General features: G+C 44.3%; 1 protein-coding gene across 1 annotated transcript in view; it reads left to right on the forward strand.

Annotated features, from left to right (window-relative positions):
* Positions 1-23237, forward strand: part of pvrl2l (PVR cell adhesion molecule related 2 like) — a gene marked incomplete at its 3' end in the record, with an annotated part of 186580 nt that overhangs the window by 145227 nt on the left and 18116 nt on the right. Inside the window, exons 4-6 of the mRNA XM_080515828.1 lie at positions 5601-5894; positions 9407-9524; positions 10174-10322. Coding sequence (XP_080371954.1) covers positions 5601-5894; positions 9407-9524; positions 10174-10322 — 561 coding nt within the window. The remainder of the gene's footprint in view (positions 1-5600; positions 5895-9406; positions 9525-10173; positions 10323-23237) is intronic.

A 23237-nucleotide genomic window follows, 5' to 3' on the forward strand; every position in this document is an offset into this window, starting at 1 on the left:
ACTCATCTGCCAACCTGATTCCATTAGCAACTATTGATTTATTATGTTTTCATTTCCAGCTTTAAGAAAAAAAACTTGATCTTTACCAGCCAACATGGCCGATCATATTATCGTAAAATGTGATGACTGCGTGGGGCCCGTTCAAGAGCGGCACAGGGTAATAACTTCCAAGAAGGAGATTACTCTGGTTCTGAAGTGCTTGGTTTGAGGCAGTAAATGGGTTGAATAGGTACATTTTAACAGTGGGAGAGTTCGATGTGGTCTGCACACTGGCCTCTATCCAGCCTCACACAAAAACACTGCATGCACAATCACAGACTAAGTGCATCACGTCGAGAGAATATACATATTTTTGGCAAAATGATTGTTATGCTCTGGCATTTCTCATCTCTTGACAACATCAGGGTTACATTCTTCTTGCCCCCACATTGCATTTGCAAACGAGCGACTTATGTTCGCAATTCATGCTCGCGGCATCCAACAAAGCTTTTAAAGCCGCAGCTTTTAAAAGCAGAAATCTGAAGAAGAATTTGAATTTTAACAAGGTTATGAGTTTTAGTCTGTTGATTGTGATCAGCATCAGACTGTCTGGGTCAGGTTTGCTTGTTTAAAGGGAGTTTATGGGTTAGATAGGTCCTTGTGCAGTAAAACAAGATTATTGCAATCTGGAAGCTCGTGCAAATGATGCGACTGCTTTAATCTGACATGTTGTTCCCCAGTTCTTGACAACATGAAGGTTAAGTTGTTCCCGATACCAGATTGCGCCAACTGTATCTCTGTGTTCGTGTGACCGAGTGAGGGTCAAATGTAAGTGATAATGTGTGTCAGTACTGGGCTTCGGCGATTCGCTTCCTGGGACTCACGATGACGGATATCAGCCGTCTTGTGTGAATGCCACCTTAACTCGGCACCACCCAGCTCCACACTCGGTTACAAATCTTTGCGCCTGGCAGTTATTTCAGCCTGTTTAACGATTCAAACTGGCACGATTCCAGTCAAAGTCCTTGTTCAGCAACTCGTGCCAAGGTGAAAAGAAAGACAGTCTCAGAGAAGTCCCAAGTTCAAGCTCGGGCATGCATCTGCCTGGCTGAGGCATCCTGGGAATCTCTGATACTCCGGGGACAAATGTTTCTCTCAAGGAAGGCGAGCACTTCTAAATATTGAACTTTAAACTCTGTTTATGGAGTGCAAATTACATCCTGCGTCGTGAAATCTCTGACTGCTTGTGAGAGGGAGGGAAAGTTTATCTCACTATCGCATTTCCAATAAAAAAAATTCAGCTCTCATCAGAATGCAGCACAAAATGAAAACATGTGCTGAGCATAACTTCAACTGATTGTAATCACTTTTTAAACGTTCTAATTTCTCTATTTCAGAAGCCAAACACACTTCACGTGCTTTCGGTTTGAAACGTTCCACTAACCCACCCTCATGTTTTGCTTTTCAAACCGTTAATACTCCAGAGACGGTATGTCGTGTTATTCTGGATTAATTTTGGTGACAAATCATCAAAAGTAATTAGCATTTAAATTTAGGGTTATGTTAATGTTGGAGGCAGAGGCAGCAGGCCAGTGGAGGGCGCCAGGGTGCCGACCCCCTTTGGACCAAGAAGCAGGAAAAAAAAGAATATGTAAAATAAAATAAAAAAACGAATAATGTTGAAATATGCTGATGCAAACAAACTAAGAAACGGCCCCGAACTGAGTGGGAGCCGAGTAGCCGCTGTCGCTGAATCAGCAGGACATGATTGTAAGTCCATGAGATGTCCACAGGATATTTGAAAACACAGTATTTGAACTTCTCTGCAAGGATATTGAAAATTTCTCAAGGAAAAATTCAGAAATTGTGAGGCGAGGGCTGAAGATTTCAAAGTCGACAGGTGTGGATGCAAGTTACTCTGTATGAAACGTGTGAATGCAAGTCATCTGCGTTTTCATTACTGTGTGGAACGGAATCCATCCATTACTCGGTGTGTAAATCAAGACGAAGCCCGTCGAGAATGAATGTCAATCAACGCAACGTCCAGAAACGCACGAAAACACAAGCCGTGTGTGTTGAAGGAGGATCGTTTTTATCCAGCTCTATTAGCATGGCTTCCCACTGTCCATGGTATTACTCACACTTTGAATGCTTCAGAGCAGAACAAGGAGCAGCGACGGGTTCAATTGAATGCATTGTCACGAATCAGCAGCACGGAGACTCCTGACTCGTTTAAGCTCGGAGATCAATCCGACGGGCTTCTCGCCGCTCGGCTTTGCTCTGTCCTCTTTGTGCGCGGCCATTCTTTCTCACTCCTTACGTCTGTGTCGACTCCTCAGTTGATGTCCCGGTTTCTCTTCACTTATCTCCTTCATTTCTTGCCCATCTCGCCTCCATCGATTCTTCCTGCCCTTTGTTTCCTCCCCCCTCCCCGCGGGGTTGTCGTCGGCGCTCGCAAACCCAACGTAAAGGTTTCAAAATGTTTTCGAACGTTTCCCTGAATCTGGATTTTAGATCAACTTTGAAGTCAATTAACGAAGTAGAGCCATCCCAGTCGGCCTCTATCTACAAACAAAAATTAATGACTAAGATAAAACGGCATAATGAGAATTAAAGCATAGTGATAAGAAATTAAAGAGTCATCAAAGTCTTAATTAGGCTTAATAATTTGTTCACTAAAGTAAACACACAGTGGGTTGATCCCATCTTACCTGTCCTTCAGGAATTCATGAAGATGGTGAAATGCACCATTGTTTGATCCGTGGCATGCCGATCTACTCCGCAGCTATGCAACTTTTGATATGTGCTTCGTGTTGTTATCGAAGACATGAGACGTGACAGCCGGCACAAAGCCATGTGAAAAATAAAGAAAAATCATACCGGCATCCTCAGACCAGAACGAGCACCGACTGTCAATATACAGTGTTTTCATGTTAACATATAAAGCACCGCCCACACTTTCCTTGTCCAGAACTAAGTTAAAACAAGCTTATTCCCTCTAGCTACAGTTTCCTGTAGGATGAAGCACTCCTGAAGCTCATCGTGTCCTCTTGTTTGGCCTGAATGAGCACAAGTGTTCAACTCATTTCAGTTCTGGGACCATTTGATCTCAAAAGGCCCAGACCAATCAAATGCCTGTATACCAACAACTCTGCCTTTCTCTTGAGGACAAAGTCAAAAAATAACAAGTGAAAACGTTTATTGTACTTTTTTTTTTTTTTTTACAGAAGTTCCTGGTGGTGCATGGTGTCAGGTTTTGACCTTGAATGTGTGAAACTCTGGTTCAGTGGTGCAATTTGCAATGATTGGCTTCGACAAGCGATGTGAAGAAGTGCAGCCAAATAAACCGTCATCATTAAAGAGAACTGAGATATATTCTTTAACACAGCGTTTCTCTCCAAGCACTTGTTTTCAAAAGCCTTCTCGTGTCGCAATATTTCTGCAACTTTCAGCATGTTGTCATTATTTCAATATAAATGAAACTATATACTGTATATATAAAATACAAAACCTTTCTGGAACAAAAATACAAAAGTGATGTGTTTTAGATTGAAACTAGCAATAGAAGATGGTTTAATGAATGCATAAAGGAAATGGTTTAATAAATATCTTGACGTTTTTGCACTTGGCAATACCATCAAGCAGATTCTGGTGGTTTCAAAACACTTCAGGTGGTTTTGTCCCGTGGCTCAACCGTTCGACTTCCCTGGTTCAACGTTTAACGAGCTGGTTTTCAAATGGTCATTAACTGCAGCGGCTGTTTCACAAATCTATGATGGTCTTGTTACTTGAAAACCATTATTGTCGGTTCTGAGACGCTTTCACACAGGTATTGGTGCAAAACGACTCCAGGCAGCTTGTTTTTTTTTCCCTCTTAATTGGATGAGCTGAAGAACATTGTGTCTAAATACAGTCGGTTCGTTCTTCATACATGCCTGGAAACACTCCGTGTTTTCAATCGCAGTTTGCACACCGACGAAGGAGGCTGAATAAAAGCGGATGAGGAAAAAATAATAACTTTGGTTAGCTCCTTTCATTCTCACCGCGATGGCTTTGTTTAAAGGTCAACGCCGTCGGAGCCGCTCACTATTGTTGCATAAAGTTCACAAAGGCAGAACTTAATGTGGACCGATGATGATTTTTTGAAAGAAAGCCCGTTGTATGATTTCACGACTATGACGTTACGGTTCGAGATGCAGACATTACCGGAACTTGAAAGCTTGAGGTTTAATAGATCAAAAGTCACAGTTTAACGCTGCTGAGCAAGTTAATGACATACCACAAATTTATAGGTTTGTTTTGTTTTTGGATGATATATTTTTCATGGCGTCAACGTCTTGCCAATTTAATACATCGTGAACCTGTATCGTCTTTTTATTTTTTTTTAAATCTCCTGTTCAGCTGTGGTGCAGTTTGACTGCCATTTTAAAGATTAATAGACAAATAAACATCGCCGTGTCTCCATTAGAGTGAAAGAGTGAGGACTTTCCTCTCACCTCATTTAATGAGGGGGGAAAGATAAAATCCACTAAAGAACACACAAGCAAACCAATTTCTCCGGCGACAGTAACCACAATAAACCAGCAGGCAATGAACTGGCAAAGAAAGTGTTTTCAGAAATCACTCTACTTTTTTTTTCAGATAAGTAAAGTCTTTCAGTACGTCCATTACCGTCTTTGTGCATCGCCTACAGGCACATAAGAGTCTGAAAGGCATTTAGAGGAAATTTACCAAATCACATCTCGCAGTACAAGATGATCCATGTTCAGAGTTCGGATGATAAAAATAAAAAAAAAAATTTAAATAAAAAAAATTGCAACGTTCAATGACAGAAAATGATGGAATCCGGTGACATTTACAGATTGAGTGATGGCGTCTCAGAGTTTGGGGGCATTGGGTGTTTTCCTGGGATAGTGCCACTTAATGGAGCCTCGGCGTGATTTAACAAAGTCACTGTGACTGGGAGGGAAAGCGACGTCGGCATATCACTTCTTTATTTTCCACGTCGGTAGATTATCAGTGACGACGTCAGTGGGCGATGAAGGTCATTTCACACTTGATAAAAGTTTATTCACAGAGAAGAGGGTTGTTTTTTTTGTTTTGTGTTTTTGTTCCTTGGGTGTGTACTCTATTTTAAGAGACATAAAAGAAACATCTGATAACTTAATTTAACCACGTTAAGTCTTTGTAACTCCTTCCGTTAGATACTGTAACACCTGCAGGGATCTGTCTGTACTTTCTGTTTGTGTTTCTCTGATGTTGCCCGGCCTGGGGTCACACCAGAGGGTCTCCTCATCCCAGAATTTCATTACAGCCACAGTTGGATGCCACAGTGAATATGCACAACAAACTGATTGAACCTCCTCCTCCTCCTTCCTCCCCGCCCTTCTCCCTCTTCTCTCTTCCCTCTGTGTCACGTTTGATGTCTCCTTCCTGTCACCGCCCTTTATAAATGTCATCTCTGTGTCTCCGCTGCCACGTTTGCCCCCCCCTTTTTTCTCCTCTTTGTCCCGTTGGCGCGGATTCCCATCGTGCCTTTTCCCTCTTCCTCCCTGCCCTTGATTGTCTTCCCAATCGCCATCTTTAACCTCCTTTGTATCCTCCTTTGCTTCCTCCTGCAGCAAAGCCCAGGAACTCCGCCAACGTGGTGACCGTCCAGGCCGGCACCAAGTCGGCGGTGGTGGCCCGCTGCGAGGCGGCGGACGGCAAGCCTGCGGCCACCATCAAGTGGCTGGCGTCGGTCGGAGGCAATCACTCCACCAGCACCACAAGCGGGCCGGACGGCACGGTGACGGTGCGCAGCGAGTACCGGCTGGTCCCCACGCCGGCGGACAACGGCAGGGAGGTGACGTGCATGGTGGACCAGAGGACGCAGGAGAGGCCGTGGGTCAACTCGGTCCAGCTCTCTGTGGAGTGTAAGGAAGAACACAAGCACACATTGTCTTAAATCATAGAGAGTTTCTCAAAACGATGTCTTGTTAAATATAAAACATGGGTGACTTTGGCTCTGGAGATAAAGAAACTTGGCTGGGTGGGAAAAAAAACGTGAAGACAGCCCGCCTGCAGAGATCAGTTTCTCACAGGGACAGGTTTTATTTTCACACAGTCACCCGCCGCCTCTTTACCACTAACTGAAGGTGTATATGAATGGGTGGATGCAAAGGGCGTTGGGGGGGGATGGGGGCTGTATGGCAAAAAAGACGGCAGGTATATTTAAGGCCGTCCATTCATCTTCTATATCTGCCCGATAAAACGAGGACTCGTGTGGAGCTGCAATGAATCCCTGCTGATGTACGCACACACGCATGCATATATCAAAAGATTTAGTTGGTGTTCCTGCACACGACCCACACATGCAACGCAGAGGACATGCAAGCAGCAGCTTCATGTCAATGACGCCCACTGCAGCAGGACGGAGACCCTGGTTTGTTTTCTTGAGGTGGCACAAACAAAAGGAAGTTGGTTCTGGCCTCGAGTCCTCGTCAGGCATTAAGCATTAATCTGATTCAGGAAAACAAAAACAACAGAACACAACAGAAAGACCGGAGACTGTTCACTGTGAGACAAGAATGCTAACCGCTTCATCACTGAGTGGCCTCTGCGTGTTTTCCAGTAGCCGTTTCAAAACCAACCGGACAATCTGATTTCCAGAAATTATTGTCTGTTATTTGCTTCTTGTTTGTTTGTCTCATGATTCCCGTTTATACAGTTCTACACAGCAAGCCTTTTGCTGAAACACTTTTCACTGCTCACCCTTACAGCACATTGTAACATAATGTAGGATTAACTGTCCAGCCTGTAAGTGTCACTGTGTTCCAATTCAATTTCTAAGCAGATCCTAACAAATGCATCCACCCAGACTTCTGTATCTACAACCTTGTATGTATTTCTTGGTGTGACTCACATTGTTAAACCTCAGTCCAAACTTTAAAGAGTGGCTTGCACAAAACGTTTTCTCACGCTTGAGAGAGTTTTCCTCTTTTTCTTCTCTGACCTCTGGTCCCAAGGGAGAGGGGAAGATTGCAAACACGCCTGTTTACAAACTGTGCACACACACACACACACACACACACACACACACACACACACACACACACACACACACACACACACACACACACACACACACACACACACACACACACACACACACACACACACACACACACACACACACACACACACATCTCTTTCCTTTAAGCCATTAAGTTCCATGCTAATTTGCATGAGATTAAAATATTACACCGATTTGTTGTGGCTTTAAAACAGATTTACGGATGCTGACAGCGACGTCTCAAATGTGTGACCTTGCTGTCGTTTACAGCAAAGATGGAACAGATTGTCTTTGTTCAGCTTCTTTTTATAATCTCCTCTTTGTGGATGCACACACACACACACACACACGCACACACACATTCAGGTGTCATACAATCAAGCCGCTGTCAGAGTGCTGGAGGAAACAACACCACAAACATATAGGCGCATATATTTATTTGTGAGTTGTTTGGTTCATACCCAGACCAGGAGAATCTCCGGCACGTCAAGTTGTCAAATGATCTTCACTGCCTTCGAAAATAGATGCAAAAGTACAAATATCAACGTTTAAGTACGATCTGGCTTCTCAACTTGATGCTTGTGTGTGGATGAACATGGGAGTGTCGTGTGGCACAAACAGACAAACACAACATGGTGGCAGTTGTACAACAGCGAGGGAATTCGTTTTGTAGCTTTAATCTAAACTCACAGCTAATACGCATGCACACACACACACACACACACACACACACTGCAACACTTCTCTGCGTATGTGTGAGTGATCGTCTCTCGTTTCTGCTGTGCTACTCAGATCAGCTTTTATAGGTCATTGCTCTCTAAGAGGAAAATACACAGACATAAACACACACACACACACACACACACACACACACACACACACACACACACACACACACACACACACACACACACACACACACTGATTTACCCTCCATCTCTGTCTTTCTCCGCGCACACATCAAACAAAATATCCGCTTCTCAAATCCTTCTTTTTCTTATTCCCTATTCTGGTTTTTTTAACCTGCAGATTTTTGCGCTTCTTTTTACTTTACATACACACTTTTTTTGCTTGACTTAATTCTCCCATGCAAAAGTAAGTAGCAATTGTTTTTTTTGTTTTTTTTTACATTATTATAAAATATGTAACTCTATTTTACTTTCTTCAGGTGGCAGGAATATAGAAGTAACATGCAGATTAACTCAAAATGTGCTATTAAAGGTTATTGTTAAAGGTATTAAAGGTTATTGTAATTGACACACACTGATATCTCATGTTGCCCACAGTTCATCTGCACAATCAACATACCACAGTTTCAGGACACACAATGCACTGCAATAAGGTGTTTGGTAGGAGTGCTGCTTAATTGGTAGTAAGAAAATGGAGATAGCTGTCGAACCTGCCTCTAAAATATCAATCCTGTAGCAATAGAAAGAGTTGGCTAGTCTCGCAGCAACTTTTCCAGGATTTAGTGGTTAAAATCCCATTTGCTGCATTTGTTCAGTGACAATACACTGATGAGAAATCACTAATTCTAACTTTATTTATTTGACTCCCAGTTGAACTTTATTTAGTTCAATATAGTCTGGTCCTGCAGTGAATGTTAACATCCAGACATTTCAAAGTGCCTCCAGCTCTGATTGGCGCTGCTGATCGGCTTCATTTCCACGGCGGTGACGGCTGCATCGCAGAATTCAGAGCAGCTCCCAAAACAAACCCTTACATAATCGCCTCTTTGAGCCAGTAGATGTACAGTTTGAGCTGAAGTTACAGTCCTGTTGTTTTGGCTGCTGAGTAAGGTGAAGAGAACTCGTCCTCGTCCGGAGGCGAGCGTGAGCCTTCAAATCCGGTGAGGACGACGGTCTTCCCCGTCTCCTGACCTCCGTCTGCCGGCCGGAGCAGGAAAAAAAAAAAAAAAAAACCAGAAGAATGCTGGTGGATGAATCTTAAAGACCTGCAGCAGTGTCTCCAGCACACGACTCAGACATCTGACCTACTCAACGGTTGGCTTCGAGGCGAAACTCTCCAGCTTGCTGACTCAGCATTATTTCAGACTTGCTTCCTTTTGTGTGAGATGCTACGGGATTTATCAGCTGGTGAGAAGTACTGAACACTATCCCTTACTGCACCCTTTAGTCCCTGCTTAACCTGACTACTCTATATTCCTGCAGCTGTGCATTTTTTTTTTTTTTACTGCCTCTAACAGTGTGTTACAACCTGAGAAGAGATTTACATGGAAATGGTTCATTCATTATTTACAGGTGAAGAATGAGGATTTAGATTTTAATATTATATTCTTCTTTTAGCTGATCTTATGAGAGTAAATGAAAATAATAATAATAATACCCCCCCATCCCCCCCCATATCTTTCAGATCCCCCCTCTGTGTCCATAGAGGGCTACGACAACAACTGGTACGTTGGCCGTTCTGACGCCGCTCTGCTCTGCCTCGCCAACGCCAACCCGGCGCCCACCACCGTCACATGGACCGCGTAAGAGCCACCGCCAGCCGCTCCGTGCAGCCGCTCCGCCACCCCCCCCCCCCCCCCCCTTCGCCTTCCTCTGAGAAGGAAAACGTAAACGGGCCGAAAAAAAATCTCCTCGCCTGCTTCAATAACAATGTCTTAGTAAATTTTTGATAAGCACAAATGCTCTTAACATCTCGTCCTGATGGGCAGATGGCTCGCCGTTCGGTGTGTGCGTGCTTCTCTTGATGAATATTGAGCAGGGAGACGGAGCGGCTGTTCACGTGTCTGTGATTTTTCTCACATTAATGCCGCCTTTGAATATTGCATCTATAAACTGGCTGGTTTTCTTGTTTGGCTTTCATATCTCGCTCCATCTTATCCCATTCTCCTCTCTTTTTTTTTTTTTTTTTCTTTTCCCATCTCCTTTGCCCCATCTCTCATCGATTTGTCCTTTTGATTTTCTTTCGCTTGATCTTATTTCATCCAATATTTCAAGATGCGCGACCTCCTTACTGAATTTGCTTGCATCTACTTTCAATTTCTCACACCGCCCTTTGTTTTTCTCCCCTTTTCCTCTTGTTATCTCTCATTTCTTCAATTCCACCCTCTTCCTGCTTCCTTCCATTTTTCAATTTGTGTCTCTATTTTTGACTCTTTCCTTCCTTCACGACAGCGCTTCGGGCCCTTTGCCAGAAACGGTTGTGGTGGACGGCAACAGGCTGGAGGTGAGGAAAGTGGACGACGCCGTCAACACCACTTTTATCTGCGAGGTCAAAAACAAACACGGAGCCAGCAGGCATCAGATCACAACCTTCGTCAGTGGTGAGTCCATGAAAACCCACACGGAATTCACTCTGTGCGTGTCTGCAGACCATTTCTGTTTCCCCTTACACATGTGACAATGGACACACACACACACACACACACACACTGACAGACATGTGCACAACATCCCTGGTCCAACAGGGGGATGCACTTGCACACATGCATGCACAGAAACATACATTTCTCTCGCACACGCACACGCACATGCACACACGCTGGGATCAGGGCTGCAGGGATGCCGGCGTCTCTCAATCATCGCTTTGGATTTATTTCAATGTTTTCCGAGTCGCCGGCCGACTTCCTGTCAGTGACCCTTTCTCCTCAGCGGGGCCAAATTGCAGGACGAGGGCCGGTGTTTTTAAAGCCCAGGTCGAAACCACTCTTATTGAAACATGCATTGATAAAACCAGCTGGAAACTGTAACTTTGCAGAACTCAGACTCAGCGTGAGTCGTGGCGTATACGTGTGAAAATAGGCCCTCGTTCCAGCGCTTTGGCCCTGCGAGGGGGGAAAACTATGCTGTTGGGATTGTTGGACAGTTTCCAAATTCTTCTAAGGGGAACAAGTTGGTGTGAGCCAGTTTGCCCAGGTTTGCTTTTCTCCATGTTCTTTATTATGCATTATTCACTCTGTTCTTTATTTGGAACCACAGTTTTATGTCACTAACTCTTACTAAACCCGGGTGCCTTGCCTTTCTTCTGTTGTGTTTTCGCTCATCTGTTTTCCTTGAGATTCGCCTCTCTGTGCGAGCAGAGTATGATGGTTGTGTCTGCATGCAGCCGTGGTCTTTCTTCTCTGCTGGGCCTTGACTTGTAACGGTTGATCCAGCTGCTTGTTGCCGCAGTTGTTCCAGTGGGGTAAATTTCCTCTTCTCTGTTGATTGACACTTCCACACACACACATAAACACACACCACCATGCAGACTGAAACCTAGGAAGCTGCCCGCATGCTGAAAGACCTCAATGCACGTCAGCAGGCAGGCCCGCAAACCTGTTGGCGTCTTTTTTTTTTTTTGTCCTTCCACGCTGTCTACTCGACTGGTCAAAAATGTTTTTCCTGCCTTAAATGTCTTTTTGAGGAATTAGCTGCAATAATCGCCATGCTGAGCTTTACAAGAACAACAACCAAAAAAAAAAAGTGTACTGTTGCCAAAGACGGCGCGAAAGCTACATTTAGAAAATCCGTGGGAAATCGGAGCTGGAGATTTGAATTGTCTCCTCTGAGAACAAAGATGCTTTGTAGCCAGGCGGTGCTCTGCGAGTGTGGGAGGTTTAGAAGTGGTTTAAGCTGCTACTGTTCCTGCTGGAAGCGTAGCATCGCCACGGACTCAAAGTATCAGTGAGGGTACACTCTCCCCCGCCAGCACACACACACACACACACACACAACATTGTGCTCAACACGCCCAAATCCTTTCCAGACACATGTCCAATCTCCACACATTTCACACATAGTTTCAACACTTTTACATATCTCTCTCCGTCTCTCACACACATACACACACTTTTTATCCAAGTGCTTGAGATCAAGCTCGGACTACGCGATTCATCCTTCCTGTGTTAAATGTGTCCTTGGTGTTTCATGGTTTGATTTTGCTCTCCGGCTGTAAAACAAACTGGGTGGATGAAAAATAACAGTGATTTAATCTGTCAGTTTAGCACATTTACTTAAAGAAGGTGAGTGCCTGAATTCAGAATGAAAGAGACGCCGGCGGGGCTCGGAGATCGTGTTTTAGTGTTCACCTTTTCTTTTTTTTCTTTTTTTTAACTTCATGGGAAATTCCTACAATGCCTACACACACACACACACACACTGTGATTCAACTATACCGATAAAAGACCTTCATATCTATGGTAGATGTAAATATTTCATCTATTAAGAGACAGATGTACCTCCATGTCCCAGCAGGGATGAGTCTCTATATTTTCTTCTATCTCTATGAAGTAAACAGTTTTTCAGCCAATACACCGTAGGTTGAGATGTGTCTTCAATGCTAATGCATGTGAACATTGCAGGATGTGTGTGAAATAGACTCCATGTTGTGTGCGATAATAGGTGAATTAATAATAATCTTTCTCAGGTTAAACTGAGCCGCAGACGGACTGTTTTCAGCCACGCCATCAGCTCCACGGCCCAGTGACTATTTCCGAACCTTTTCTTTTTTCGTTTTGGCTTAATTCTAAAAGAAACCTACCGGGAAAAATTCCCAGTACGCCAGATGGCCAGTCTGACACTGGTAGTGAATCACAACAGGGACGGATCAGTTAAGTCACCTTTTGTCGAAATTATCACATATATATATATGGCTGAACAACTCGCTCAACAGAATGTGAGTTACTAATTAAAGCACACACCAGCAGTTCAACCACTGAACCCAAACATTACCAAATAATCACGGGATGAAGATGAGCCACGCTCTGCCTGCTCAACCTGTCCAGTCAAAGGGAGAATAACGAATGTAGCTCCTCTCACACTAGTGCACAACACGAGTCAATTAGACAATTCAGCAATTAATGATGCTTTTACATGCATGAAAAATACTGAGTCGGTTCATTTCATTATGTTTTTGTGGCTTAGGTATTATTACAGAGACACATGCAGACATATATTCTTTTATAATGCATGAGGTATGTTTGATTACATTCCCAACAAATATATATCCAATCTAAGAAACCTTGGTAAAGGGTTGATAAGTAGAGAGGAGCCAGGATGTTAAATCCAAAGACTGCAGCTCTGTCCCGGCAGCCTTTAGATCCGTGTGAAAATACATCGATAAATGGTATTGGAAATTGTGACAGGCAGTGCAGTTGATGGCTGTGATTGTTGTGCATTAGAGAAGATATGAAAGGAAGCACAAAAGAAAATCTGAGCCTCGGGAGGCAGAGATGAAGTGATCAGACCGGGCTGCTAAGAAAAAGTCTGTCAACAGTCGCACATCGAGAGATTATAGTCGAGATAAAGGCACAGCGGTGCAAAAGCCACGGGCACAGGTCTACAAACTGTGGGAAGGAAAAAAAAGTGCTTTGGTCAGATGAGTCATCTCTCTTATTCTCCACATGTGGGAGAGTGCATATGTGGCATACGCTGAGACTGAGGCCTGCACATTGACTTCTACTGAAAGTGGATCTAATGGCAGCATCACCTTGTGTGGGAGATTTTTTTTATTTTTTTACCTGATCTACTTGCTTCTTATGGGATCACTGACAATCAATACGGAGCTGTTTTGAGTACAAGGGCTGAACTTCACTTGTTCTGGATTGAAGCTGTTAAATATGTGGTTAGTGTTTAATTTATAACATGCAAATACACAAATACAATTCCTCTGTTTCTCTCCAGATGGAGTGAAACTTCAGGGAGCGGCTTAGTTCTCGGCTTTTACAGCAGCTTCCTGTGGCATCTCACAAAGCTCTGGAGGTCACTGAGTAGTTTGAGGAGACAAAAGAGTTAAATGTTTTTCCACCAGAACTCAACTCAAGTGAGCACGTTCGTAACAATTTGGAATAGTTTGCTGGCAGGATTATCTTAAGAACACCATATGAGTGAGTTTTTATTGAGGTTGATTGGAACAACAGCCAAGTTATTCTGCTTTGTAAACCGGTGCCAAACTCAGTTTAATCGTAGTTTGGTGAACTCTGGTCGAGTTGGACTTCCGATGAACAGTCATCAGTTCCCCGCGACTCTGAACTGGCTCAGCTCGTAGTTTAAAGTCTCAGAAAGCTCCCCCAACTGCCGTCTTATCTTGACTTAATGCTTTTAGTAAATCCAAAAGCCTCCCATGTTTCATGACGGGAGGGATCCAAATTCTGTCCCCGAAACTTCTTTCCTCCGACGAGTCCGGCTTCCACCCTGAACCGCAGCGATAGAAGCCAGTTCCAGTCTCGCAGCGTGAGCTCTTAGCTGTTAGACACGGAGCGGTGATGCTGCCTGTGTACACAGGCCCAACACACCCCGCTAATTTCCCCGCTGACAACTGCTAACGGCTTCTCTCTGTTCTGTTAAATGGGAGATGAAAGCGTCGTGTTGTCTGGCTTTTCTGCTGCTGTCAAGCAGCAATCACGTGTCATGATTCCCCTCCGCCTCCTCGGAGCCCAAGACTTGTTGTGGAGGGGGGGGGGGGGGGGGGGGGGGGGGGGGCATACATTTGAATGAGATAAGGAGAGTGATGCAGTAAAGAGATGCGAGGCAGGAGGAGATGGGGGAAGGAAGGAGTGCACTTGAAGGCTTATTGATCACCACACACGCTATTCTTTTCTCATCTATTCTTTGCTTATAAACAGTAAATGCGCCTGCAACACAGCTCGAGATTGTGGCGGTTTACGGGGGAAAATGGAATGTGTGCAGCTCCGCCCCCCTACCCCTCAAAACACATATTCACTTGCGCACACACACACACACACACACACACACACACACACACACACCCCTCCCTCCACCCCGGACCCCATCCGTCAACAGGCACATGATGCCAGCTATGCATGGCTTGCTTGGTTGCCACGGCGCCAGCTGGATCTGCCCAGTGCACCGTGCACAGAGGGAGCGAAAGAGGATGTTGGCAGAAAAAAATGATTGGAGTGGAGGCTGGGGGGGGGGGGGGGGTACGAGTTGGGGTGGGCAACAGAAGAGAAACATGCAGAAGGGCTGAAAACTGAGATAAAGGCGAGTCTTCGGGGCGGGGCGGCGGCGAGAAGGCAGAGCATGATGGGCAGCCGCAGAACGCGGGTGTCAGCAGGTAGAGGAGTGTCGGGGAAGTCCTCACAAGACTCCGATGACTTCTGGAGTAGTTTGAAAGGGTGAGCTGGCGGGAGGCTGTGACCCCCTCTGCCCATCGCTCACCCCCACCCACCCACCCACCCCCACTCCCTACAAAAAAAAAAAAAAAAAACCTTTCATGGGGAGTCCAGCTGGCACGAGGCTGAGGGCTGTTGTTGTAGCTGAAACACACACACACACACACACACACACACACACACACACACACACACACACACACACACACACACACACGTGTGTGTGACTCCTCTCCACCACAACCACATCTGAGTAGACCAGTGGAGAAGCATTTCCTGGATTGCCTGCGGCAACTGAGCTCGCCGTCCAATAGAAAGGCACATACTCGATTTGCAGACACACGCACACACACACACACACACACATACACGGTGTTTCGCACATGCACACACAGACAAATTGGACCATGCAGCCTCGTGCATAAAATAATCAGATGATGTAGCCATGGGGGGAAAAATGCTGGCACCGACTCTCTCTGACATAAAGCCCGAGCTAACCTCTGTTCAGGCCTAATGAAACACACATACAGTATGCAGATGCACGCAGATGTGGAGGCTGTGTGCGGAGTCGCGAATGGCACGTATATTTCAAAGCACTGATGCTATTATCCCCCCGCGTTCCTCAGCATGCACGCCGGTGTCTTCAGTATTTGTTGTCAACTCGCACCAAAAACCAGCGACTGTTTCATTAAAGGAAAGAAAAACATGTTTCACATGGTGAGCTACTGTTATTAGCCAAAACAAGACTCGGTAAAGTGGTTTTTCATCAAAAGTGACAATCAATAGTATGTTGGGTGACTAAATTGCTTCAGCTTTTTAAAAGGAAAGTTCAAAACAGAACATTTATATTCCTTTGGCAGAACACTTTTAAAACTCTGGGAAGGCACACTGTGCCACAACATGTCATAATATCGGCAGAAAATAAATGGCTGAGACGAGTTTAAAAGCTGATCTATTTTGCTGAAGTGTATTTAGAATATGTTTTTCCGTCGACTTTCCTTGACTTACAGTTCAATACGAGATGAGGAGGATTTCCTCTGGAAAAAGTTCAGGATGTAAAAGTGCACAGTGAGAAGTGCATGTAATTGAACACCAGCCTCCTTGCCGGCTGCTGCTGTCAACAAAGCGGACACCGTTATTGAGAAATGTTTGACCAGCTGATATCGGGTTCATCCTCCATCTTGTAGAGTGGAGCCGATGGTCACAAACAGCCCGATTTCAAATCGAGTGGGCCAGGCCGGTAAAGTAGTGCCATAATAACCTTTAAATTTGAATTATGGTGTAGACTATTTGGTTTTGTGAAAACATAAATATTTTCATCACAAATAATGACTACAATCTCAAGATAAAGCCTATTTTAATGACACCTTTTGGTGCAAAATACAGTGAAATGTCCCAAAAAAAACTTCCATCACTGTTGCATTGTGGGTGTTATTACAAATGGGCTTTGTGGTTAATGCTAGTTTGATAGCTATAACATCTCGGCTCAAGTTCCAGTGTTATCTTGTGTCCGCTATGCGTATGTTTTCTCAGAAATATTTTACAATTTGCTCAGTGGTTTGGCTGCATTGGAGCCCGGCTTTGTTTATGTTTAACACCCCTGACTTAGAGTTGTAATTAAATCAAATGTATGTTTTCTGGACTGTGAGAGGAGTTGGAGTAGTGGTGAAAGTGCAGACCATGCATGCAAAGAGAGAACATGCTGACCTCATACCCAAAGGCCCCCGACAGGACGCTACCCATTATTTTTTTTACTGTTTTCCCACATTTTATGACACAAACGTGTGACAGAAACATTGTGAAAGTTAACAGGTCCCACTGACTATTCATCAGTGATACAGTGCAGACTTTATTTTGGAAGCCCGGACACTGCGCTCTCAGACATAAACCTCCAAACAGCCACCATGCAGGCCTTCGGGGCTTCCTGTATGGTTGACGTATTGCTGGAGCAACAGGCAGAAAATGGCCTCCTGTTTAGACTTCCAGTCAGATCTCGTCTGTTGCTCGCGTTGTGACGGGGCTGATTCAGGTTCCTCTGGTCTGGATCCGCGGCCCAAAAAAACCAATAACTGTTTGAAAGCAGCGGAAAACGAGGAACGTTGTCTGAGATGTGGGAGGTGTGGACGTTAAATTCACTTGCAGTTTCTGCTTGGATGAGTGCGATGGGTTTACGCTGTCAAAATTGGAACTCACCAGATGGTAAAGCTGAGTCACGGAGATCTCGTCGTGTGTTGTTTTATTCTGGCTCCAGTGGGGTTTCCCCATCAGATCCATTATCTGTGCACTGCCGGTTCATTCAAATAATTTGTCAAAATGTGGAAGTCTGACAGTTTTTCCTTTGTTGTCACCTTATCGTCGCTACCTGCGCGCAACTTGTTTGTCTGCTTGAACACATGCAGGTTGGATTTATACCATTTTCCTCCTCAATGTGGGCTGAAAACTGCTGAAACAAACAAACGGGGCTGTCAGAGCTCTGCTGGAACAAAGCTGAGGCGATGTGGCGTCATGACAACGTTTATTTATACTTTTTTGTAACAAGAGATATAGGATATAGTTCACTCTATTTGGCACCAGAAGGTTTCATTAAAATCGGCTTTTATGTTGAGATTGTTGGCTTTCTGTAGTAATCGTTTGGTTTTGCGAAAATATGGACATTTGTATCGCGTATACTCTGCACTATAGCAAAGTTAGTCTGTTTGTTGGTCCCTGAACTACATTTTATCTTTGTTTGAAACTCGACAAACCGCTATAGTTTCATGCCTACAGTGTCAATGATCAAATGAAGTGTTATAATTTGTCGTATTTGGCCATATTTTCAACTTATTAACCATCTGGTCCATTGGCTGAAGATGCATTTGTTAAATAAAATGGAAATAAACACAATATTTATGATAATATGAGAAAAACACTTTGCTTACATTAACTATTCAAAGTGTTTCTTTGCCTTTTAGTTTCCATTGTTCGCTTGAAGAACTGAGCGATTGAAGAAGTAAAACCAATACTGTGCATTAGGTCTTGGTTCACTTTTCTCTTCATGGATCAGATAGTTCAAAAGTTAGAAAGCAACAATATCAATCAGAAGTTTTTTCTGCATCCACAAGATAAAACTAAAATGATTTTAATTGGAAATGAAACAAAAAAGCATATTACAGCTTATTTATTTTTTTCTGAATCTTTCAGCAAAAGTAAAAATGATTGTCTGAATCGTTTTTGGTTTCATTTTGATGTAATTACTGATCTTTTATCACTTCCATTATTTCATTCGGGGTCTCGTTTTCCTCCGGATGAGTTTCATTTCCACAACGAACTGATTTTCCAATAAGAGCGGCGAACGGGAGGCAGGGCCTCGATATTTGTATAAAAAAAACACATTTACGTCTGACAATCAGAAACAAAGCTGAGGAAATCCGATAGAAAGTTCCAGAAATCACGGAAGGGGCTCTGCTGTTGGCCTCTCGTTGAGACTGCCGGGGCCGTGACCACGCAGGGGTAACGTCTGTCAGCGAGATAAGAGCTGAGGAGAGGGGCTCCAGGCTACGGCTTATCACACACACAGGCCTTGAGGGAATACACACACACACACACACACACACACACACACACACACGCACACGCACACACACCCTGGATGAGTTGTGAAGTCTTTCACGTATGAGATTGGAGGTGGGGGAGGTTTATACCTCACCTCTGTATCACAGGGAGCCCGGCAGCAGTAACTTTAGTCTATTTCTCTATCTGTCTCACAGCAGGATGACCTTCCAGTCAACAGATTACCACCACCAGTGTGTGGGGGCTCTAAAAGAAACACACAAAGCCGTGTGCTTCTCTCCGGCTGCATGTTTGTGGGTGAATGATTAGAGCTCATTCGGCGAACTGACCCGAGGCCATCAAAGGAAACGCTCTCCTCGGTGTTTGGGATAATTGTCGCCGTGCTGGCGAATATTCCTGTTCTCCAGTTGTGTGACTTCTGGGTGGTCACAGATTGATTCGTTTGATTCTGCAGACACAATCCTCGGCGCTCGCAGCCTGCTGCTGCCGGCGCCGTTGCATTATGGGGGAAATGTCACACGTTTTTTTGTCGCGTCAACAACATTTGCAGGCGCCTTGGCATTGCACTTTAATTGCGGCTGTTCACAGGTACATGCAATCTACAGGGGATGCATGTGTATATGTACCGTAATTAAGTTTTGCTGTTGCTAGTTCATCCATAAAAGCGTCTAAATTATTCTGTTTCCGTCATATAAAGTTGCTGAGCTGCAGGCACAGACTGCGTCGGAAGGGCAGCATCGATCTGTTGCTTCTTCACATTTTCAAATTAAAAATCTGTATCAGTCAAGAAGCTGTACGAGCCAAATTGTAGCGCATCTTCCTCTTATGAATCTTCACCTGAACATATTGAGTGAGTCGTTCGTCGTTTCTCTGACTCTTGCGATGTTTTCGCCTCGACTAATAAGTCACATCAACACCACAACAACATTCAGCTATTTGCACATTACTAAGATCCCATCTACACGTCAACATTTCAGGTGAAAACACAAAATGTTTGTTGCCTATTGGGCGTCCGTTGCCACAAAAACGGTGCTCTGAGCCACTGAAAATGCAGAATTTTGAAAACGCACCAAGCCAATCATCGTGGAGAAGCAGAAGTTCTCCTGCACATGTTCCACCACAGCCATAGTAAGTAGTTCTTGTACATCGCTGATGGTAAAATAACTAAATGATGAATATGCAAATCAGACATTGCATTTCTGGTCTATGCTCTTGTCGAGGATGCAGAGTACAGCGGATACATGCATTTCAAATATTATGATCTGAGAAAAGTTTGTTCATTAACATTAAACACTGGTCTTTCTTTCATGTTTTCATTTCGTACAGATGAGGCAAAGAACACAGAAAAAGCATTTTCTCTTCAGAAAACATAAATCTCACTTTTTTTGTAACATAGATGACTTTCCGTTTCTGGTACGGCATCGCACTGTCAGCAGTCGCAAATTGTAAGAGAACTGGTAAATTATAACGCTTAAGCGAGCAATTATCTGGTCTGTCCCTTGCAGTTATCAAATAACATGTAATATGGAGACTAATTATCCCCCGATGGAAGGCAGCGGCTGCTTCTGCTCAGCTGAGTGTTTATACAACTGTGTGGGAGTGGACCACTGCAACCGACATGCCTGCAATTAAAAAATGTGTTGTTTGTTCTTCCTACAGAGTGGTATACTATTTACATGCAGAATTTCTGTATGTTTTAATTAAAATCAAAATATTCCACTGCTTCGGCTACCTTGTTAGAGCTCAAACAGAGATGGCATGGTGTTACCTCGGAAGGGAAATCAAGGATAGTCTTTTGCCACAGTAGAACGTGTTTATGTTGGCCACAAATTAACCCCGATGGGGAACAACCGACTGCATGTAGAGTTTCTCCAGCTATGGATGCAAGCAGGAGGAACCTGGAACTCCTCGCTGGTCGGCCACAGACACTCGCGCACGCCCACCAGCAACGATTCACGTTCACCAGTTGACCTCAAACTCGTGTTTTTGGACCGTATGAGGAGCCCGGAACACAACCGGGAAAGCCCAACGGGATACATACCCAAACTGAATCGTGGAGCTTCTGGCTCTGAAGCGAGAGCGGCTCATCGCTTCATCACTCCGCAGACCAAAATGTCAAACATATACAGTATATTCGAGATCAACTGCTGACATTGCATGTTTGACTGAGTGTGTGTACGGGTTTACATCTGTGTTCAGCAGCACATCCTAAATGAATTGTAGGTTACGGTTTTGCACCCAATCAGTGAAAATTGCTGCATAAGTACAGCTGCATGCAAATATGTGAGAATATATTTCATGACGGGTGTTTAAAGACGGGTCCAAACGCTGGAGTCCAACTGTAATGAACAGAAAGCAAACTGAAATACAGCAAAGTAGGAGGATATGCATTCTGTCTGGTAGGTACAGAAATGACACTTAATTAGGATTAAGCCTTATAATTAGCTTAAAATACTAAATACTTCCATGGAGCGTCATGGCTGTGAATATGGAAAAGTGGCTGTGTGGTACAAGAACAAATTAGCAGAATTAACAAATGGGATTACGTTTTTGATTAGCTGAAAATGAACAAAAATGGGGTTCAAGAGGTGAAATGAGAGAAAGACGAGGACATTGGTGGGTTCCCCACAATAAAGTCTGGATATTTCCACCAAGTCTCTGTGAGATTATTTTCTGGGAAATAAGCCAGAAGTTGGCGTTGAATTCTCAGCCAGCAGCTGTCCCCACTTTTTTTTTTTTTTTTTTTTTTGTCCTTCAAGGCAGTCAGAGCATCAGAGACAAAGAAATCAAGTGAGCTGCAGCGAGGTCTCGGGAATAAAGGCTCTCTTCCACAAACAGACCGAAGCAGCACCGCGGCTCTTCAAGAATTTACAGGTGGCATTCGTGTTTTCCTCATTTAACTCTGGAGCCTTGAGGAGACGGACAAGCCCCCAGCAGAGGAGGACGAGCACAGATCGAGCCAAAGTTATTACATTATTCTTGTATTTCTATTGTTGATTTGTTGTGCCTGTGATGCAAAAATGTTGCACTGGCTTCTTCACAAAATAGTTTTTGTCTGTTTATTGGATGAGTTCATATATGAGTATATTTAGAATAAATTCATCTGCATTATAAAATCTAATTCCTAATGTGATGGGGGATATTTACACTATTTAAAACCTTATTGTTGTCAATTAATGAACCTCACATTCTCCCCTCAGACTTCCTAAACTCATCAGAGATGAAATCACATTCACATCCAAGACTCGGCTTTTGAAAACTATCCGTCGTATCGAAACAGGATTCATTATTGATACTCGGAGCGCAAGGGGAATGAATACGATCGGACGAGCCGCGCAGCTTGAGCGTTGCGCGGTATATAGTGTAAATATTTTAAAGAGAGGCGCTTCTTTCTCGCCTATATATTTCGCTTTTCTTGGCCAGTGTGGGTTGATGCAGTCAAGACTTCAAGACTTTTCCCTTTCGCTCCTCCAGTCAGGAGGGAAGGCTGAGCTCATTGACGGAGCAGAGCCAAGCCGAGTTACTGCTGGTTTCAATCAGGGTGAGGCAGCATGTGGGTGACCCTTGAAATGCACTGACGAGCACACGCCTGCACGTGCACACCCCAAGTATTGCATCCGCCTCCTCTGGGCTTTTTTTTTTTTTCCACGTCTCACTTTGCAGTGGTTGTGATTTTTCCCGAAGTCCGAACTTCCTCAGCTGTCTGCCTCCCGGCAGAATTGCATGTTCGCTACGTGCATCTCGGAAGATCATATGCTTCACCTTATAAACATCATGTATTCCCCGTGCACTCTCAACATATATTTACGGTACGTGCGCTTTCATCATCAGCCGCAAATGCACAAATTGCCGTCTTCCAATTTACATGCACAGATGCATGTTCCACTTCTGTCTCATGTCCTTTTTTTCCCCCTGCACTCGGATTGATTTTGATATGTGCACATTTAACACTGGACTCGTTCTTCGGGAGTCGCGGGGTCAGATGTTAGTTGTGTTCCATGCAGCCGGAGCTCGGTGAGGGAGCAGTTCATGATTACCTCTGCGCTGCTGCAGCTGCTTTCCATTTTAATGTTAAAGAGCCGACATGGGCCACAACTCAGCCGCCTGTTTTTTAAATTTCTTCTTCTTTTTTTTTGGAATCCATTTAATTCCAGCACAGGTACAGCTGCACAGAGAGACACGCACTGATACATCAGCAGGGACACACACAGCCACAAACACATGTACACAAGCGCACAAAACACTCAATTTGTGTGGAGGGGCTTACTCACATTTCTCATTTCTCTCAGGGCTCCCAACTGTGAGCCATTCCCTTCTGGCATGACGCATCCCAAAACCTCAATAAACCGCCCATCTCGCTCTGTGTTTGTGCCCGTTTGCTCGTGTGTGTGTGTGTGTGTGTGTGTGTATATGTGCGTAATAACAGGCCCCACTGGGCTGTGTGTAATCCTGCAGGCCGGCGCAACTGTCTTTCAATTAGCCAGCAGGGCTTGTTCGGGGCCAGCTGGGGTCGGGCTACTATCACAATGCGGAGCTAATCCGATACGAGGTGATCAATGCAGAGGGAGAGAGACG

The sequence above is a fragment of the Blennius ocellaris genome, assembly GCF_963422515.1.
Source record: "Blennius ocellaris genome assembly, chromosome: 20".
Classification (NCBI taxonomy): Eukaryota; Metazoa; Chordata; class Actinopteri; order Blenniiformes; family Blenniidae; genus Blennius; species Blennius ocellaris.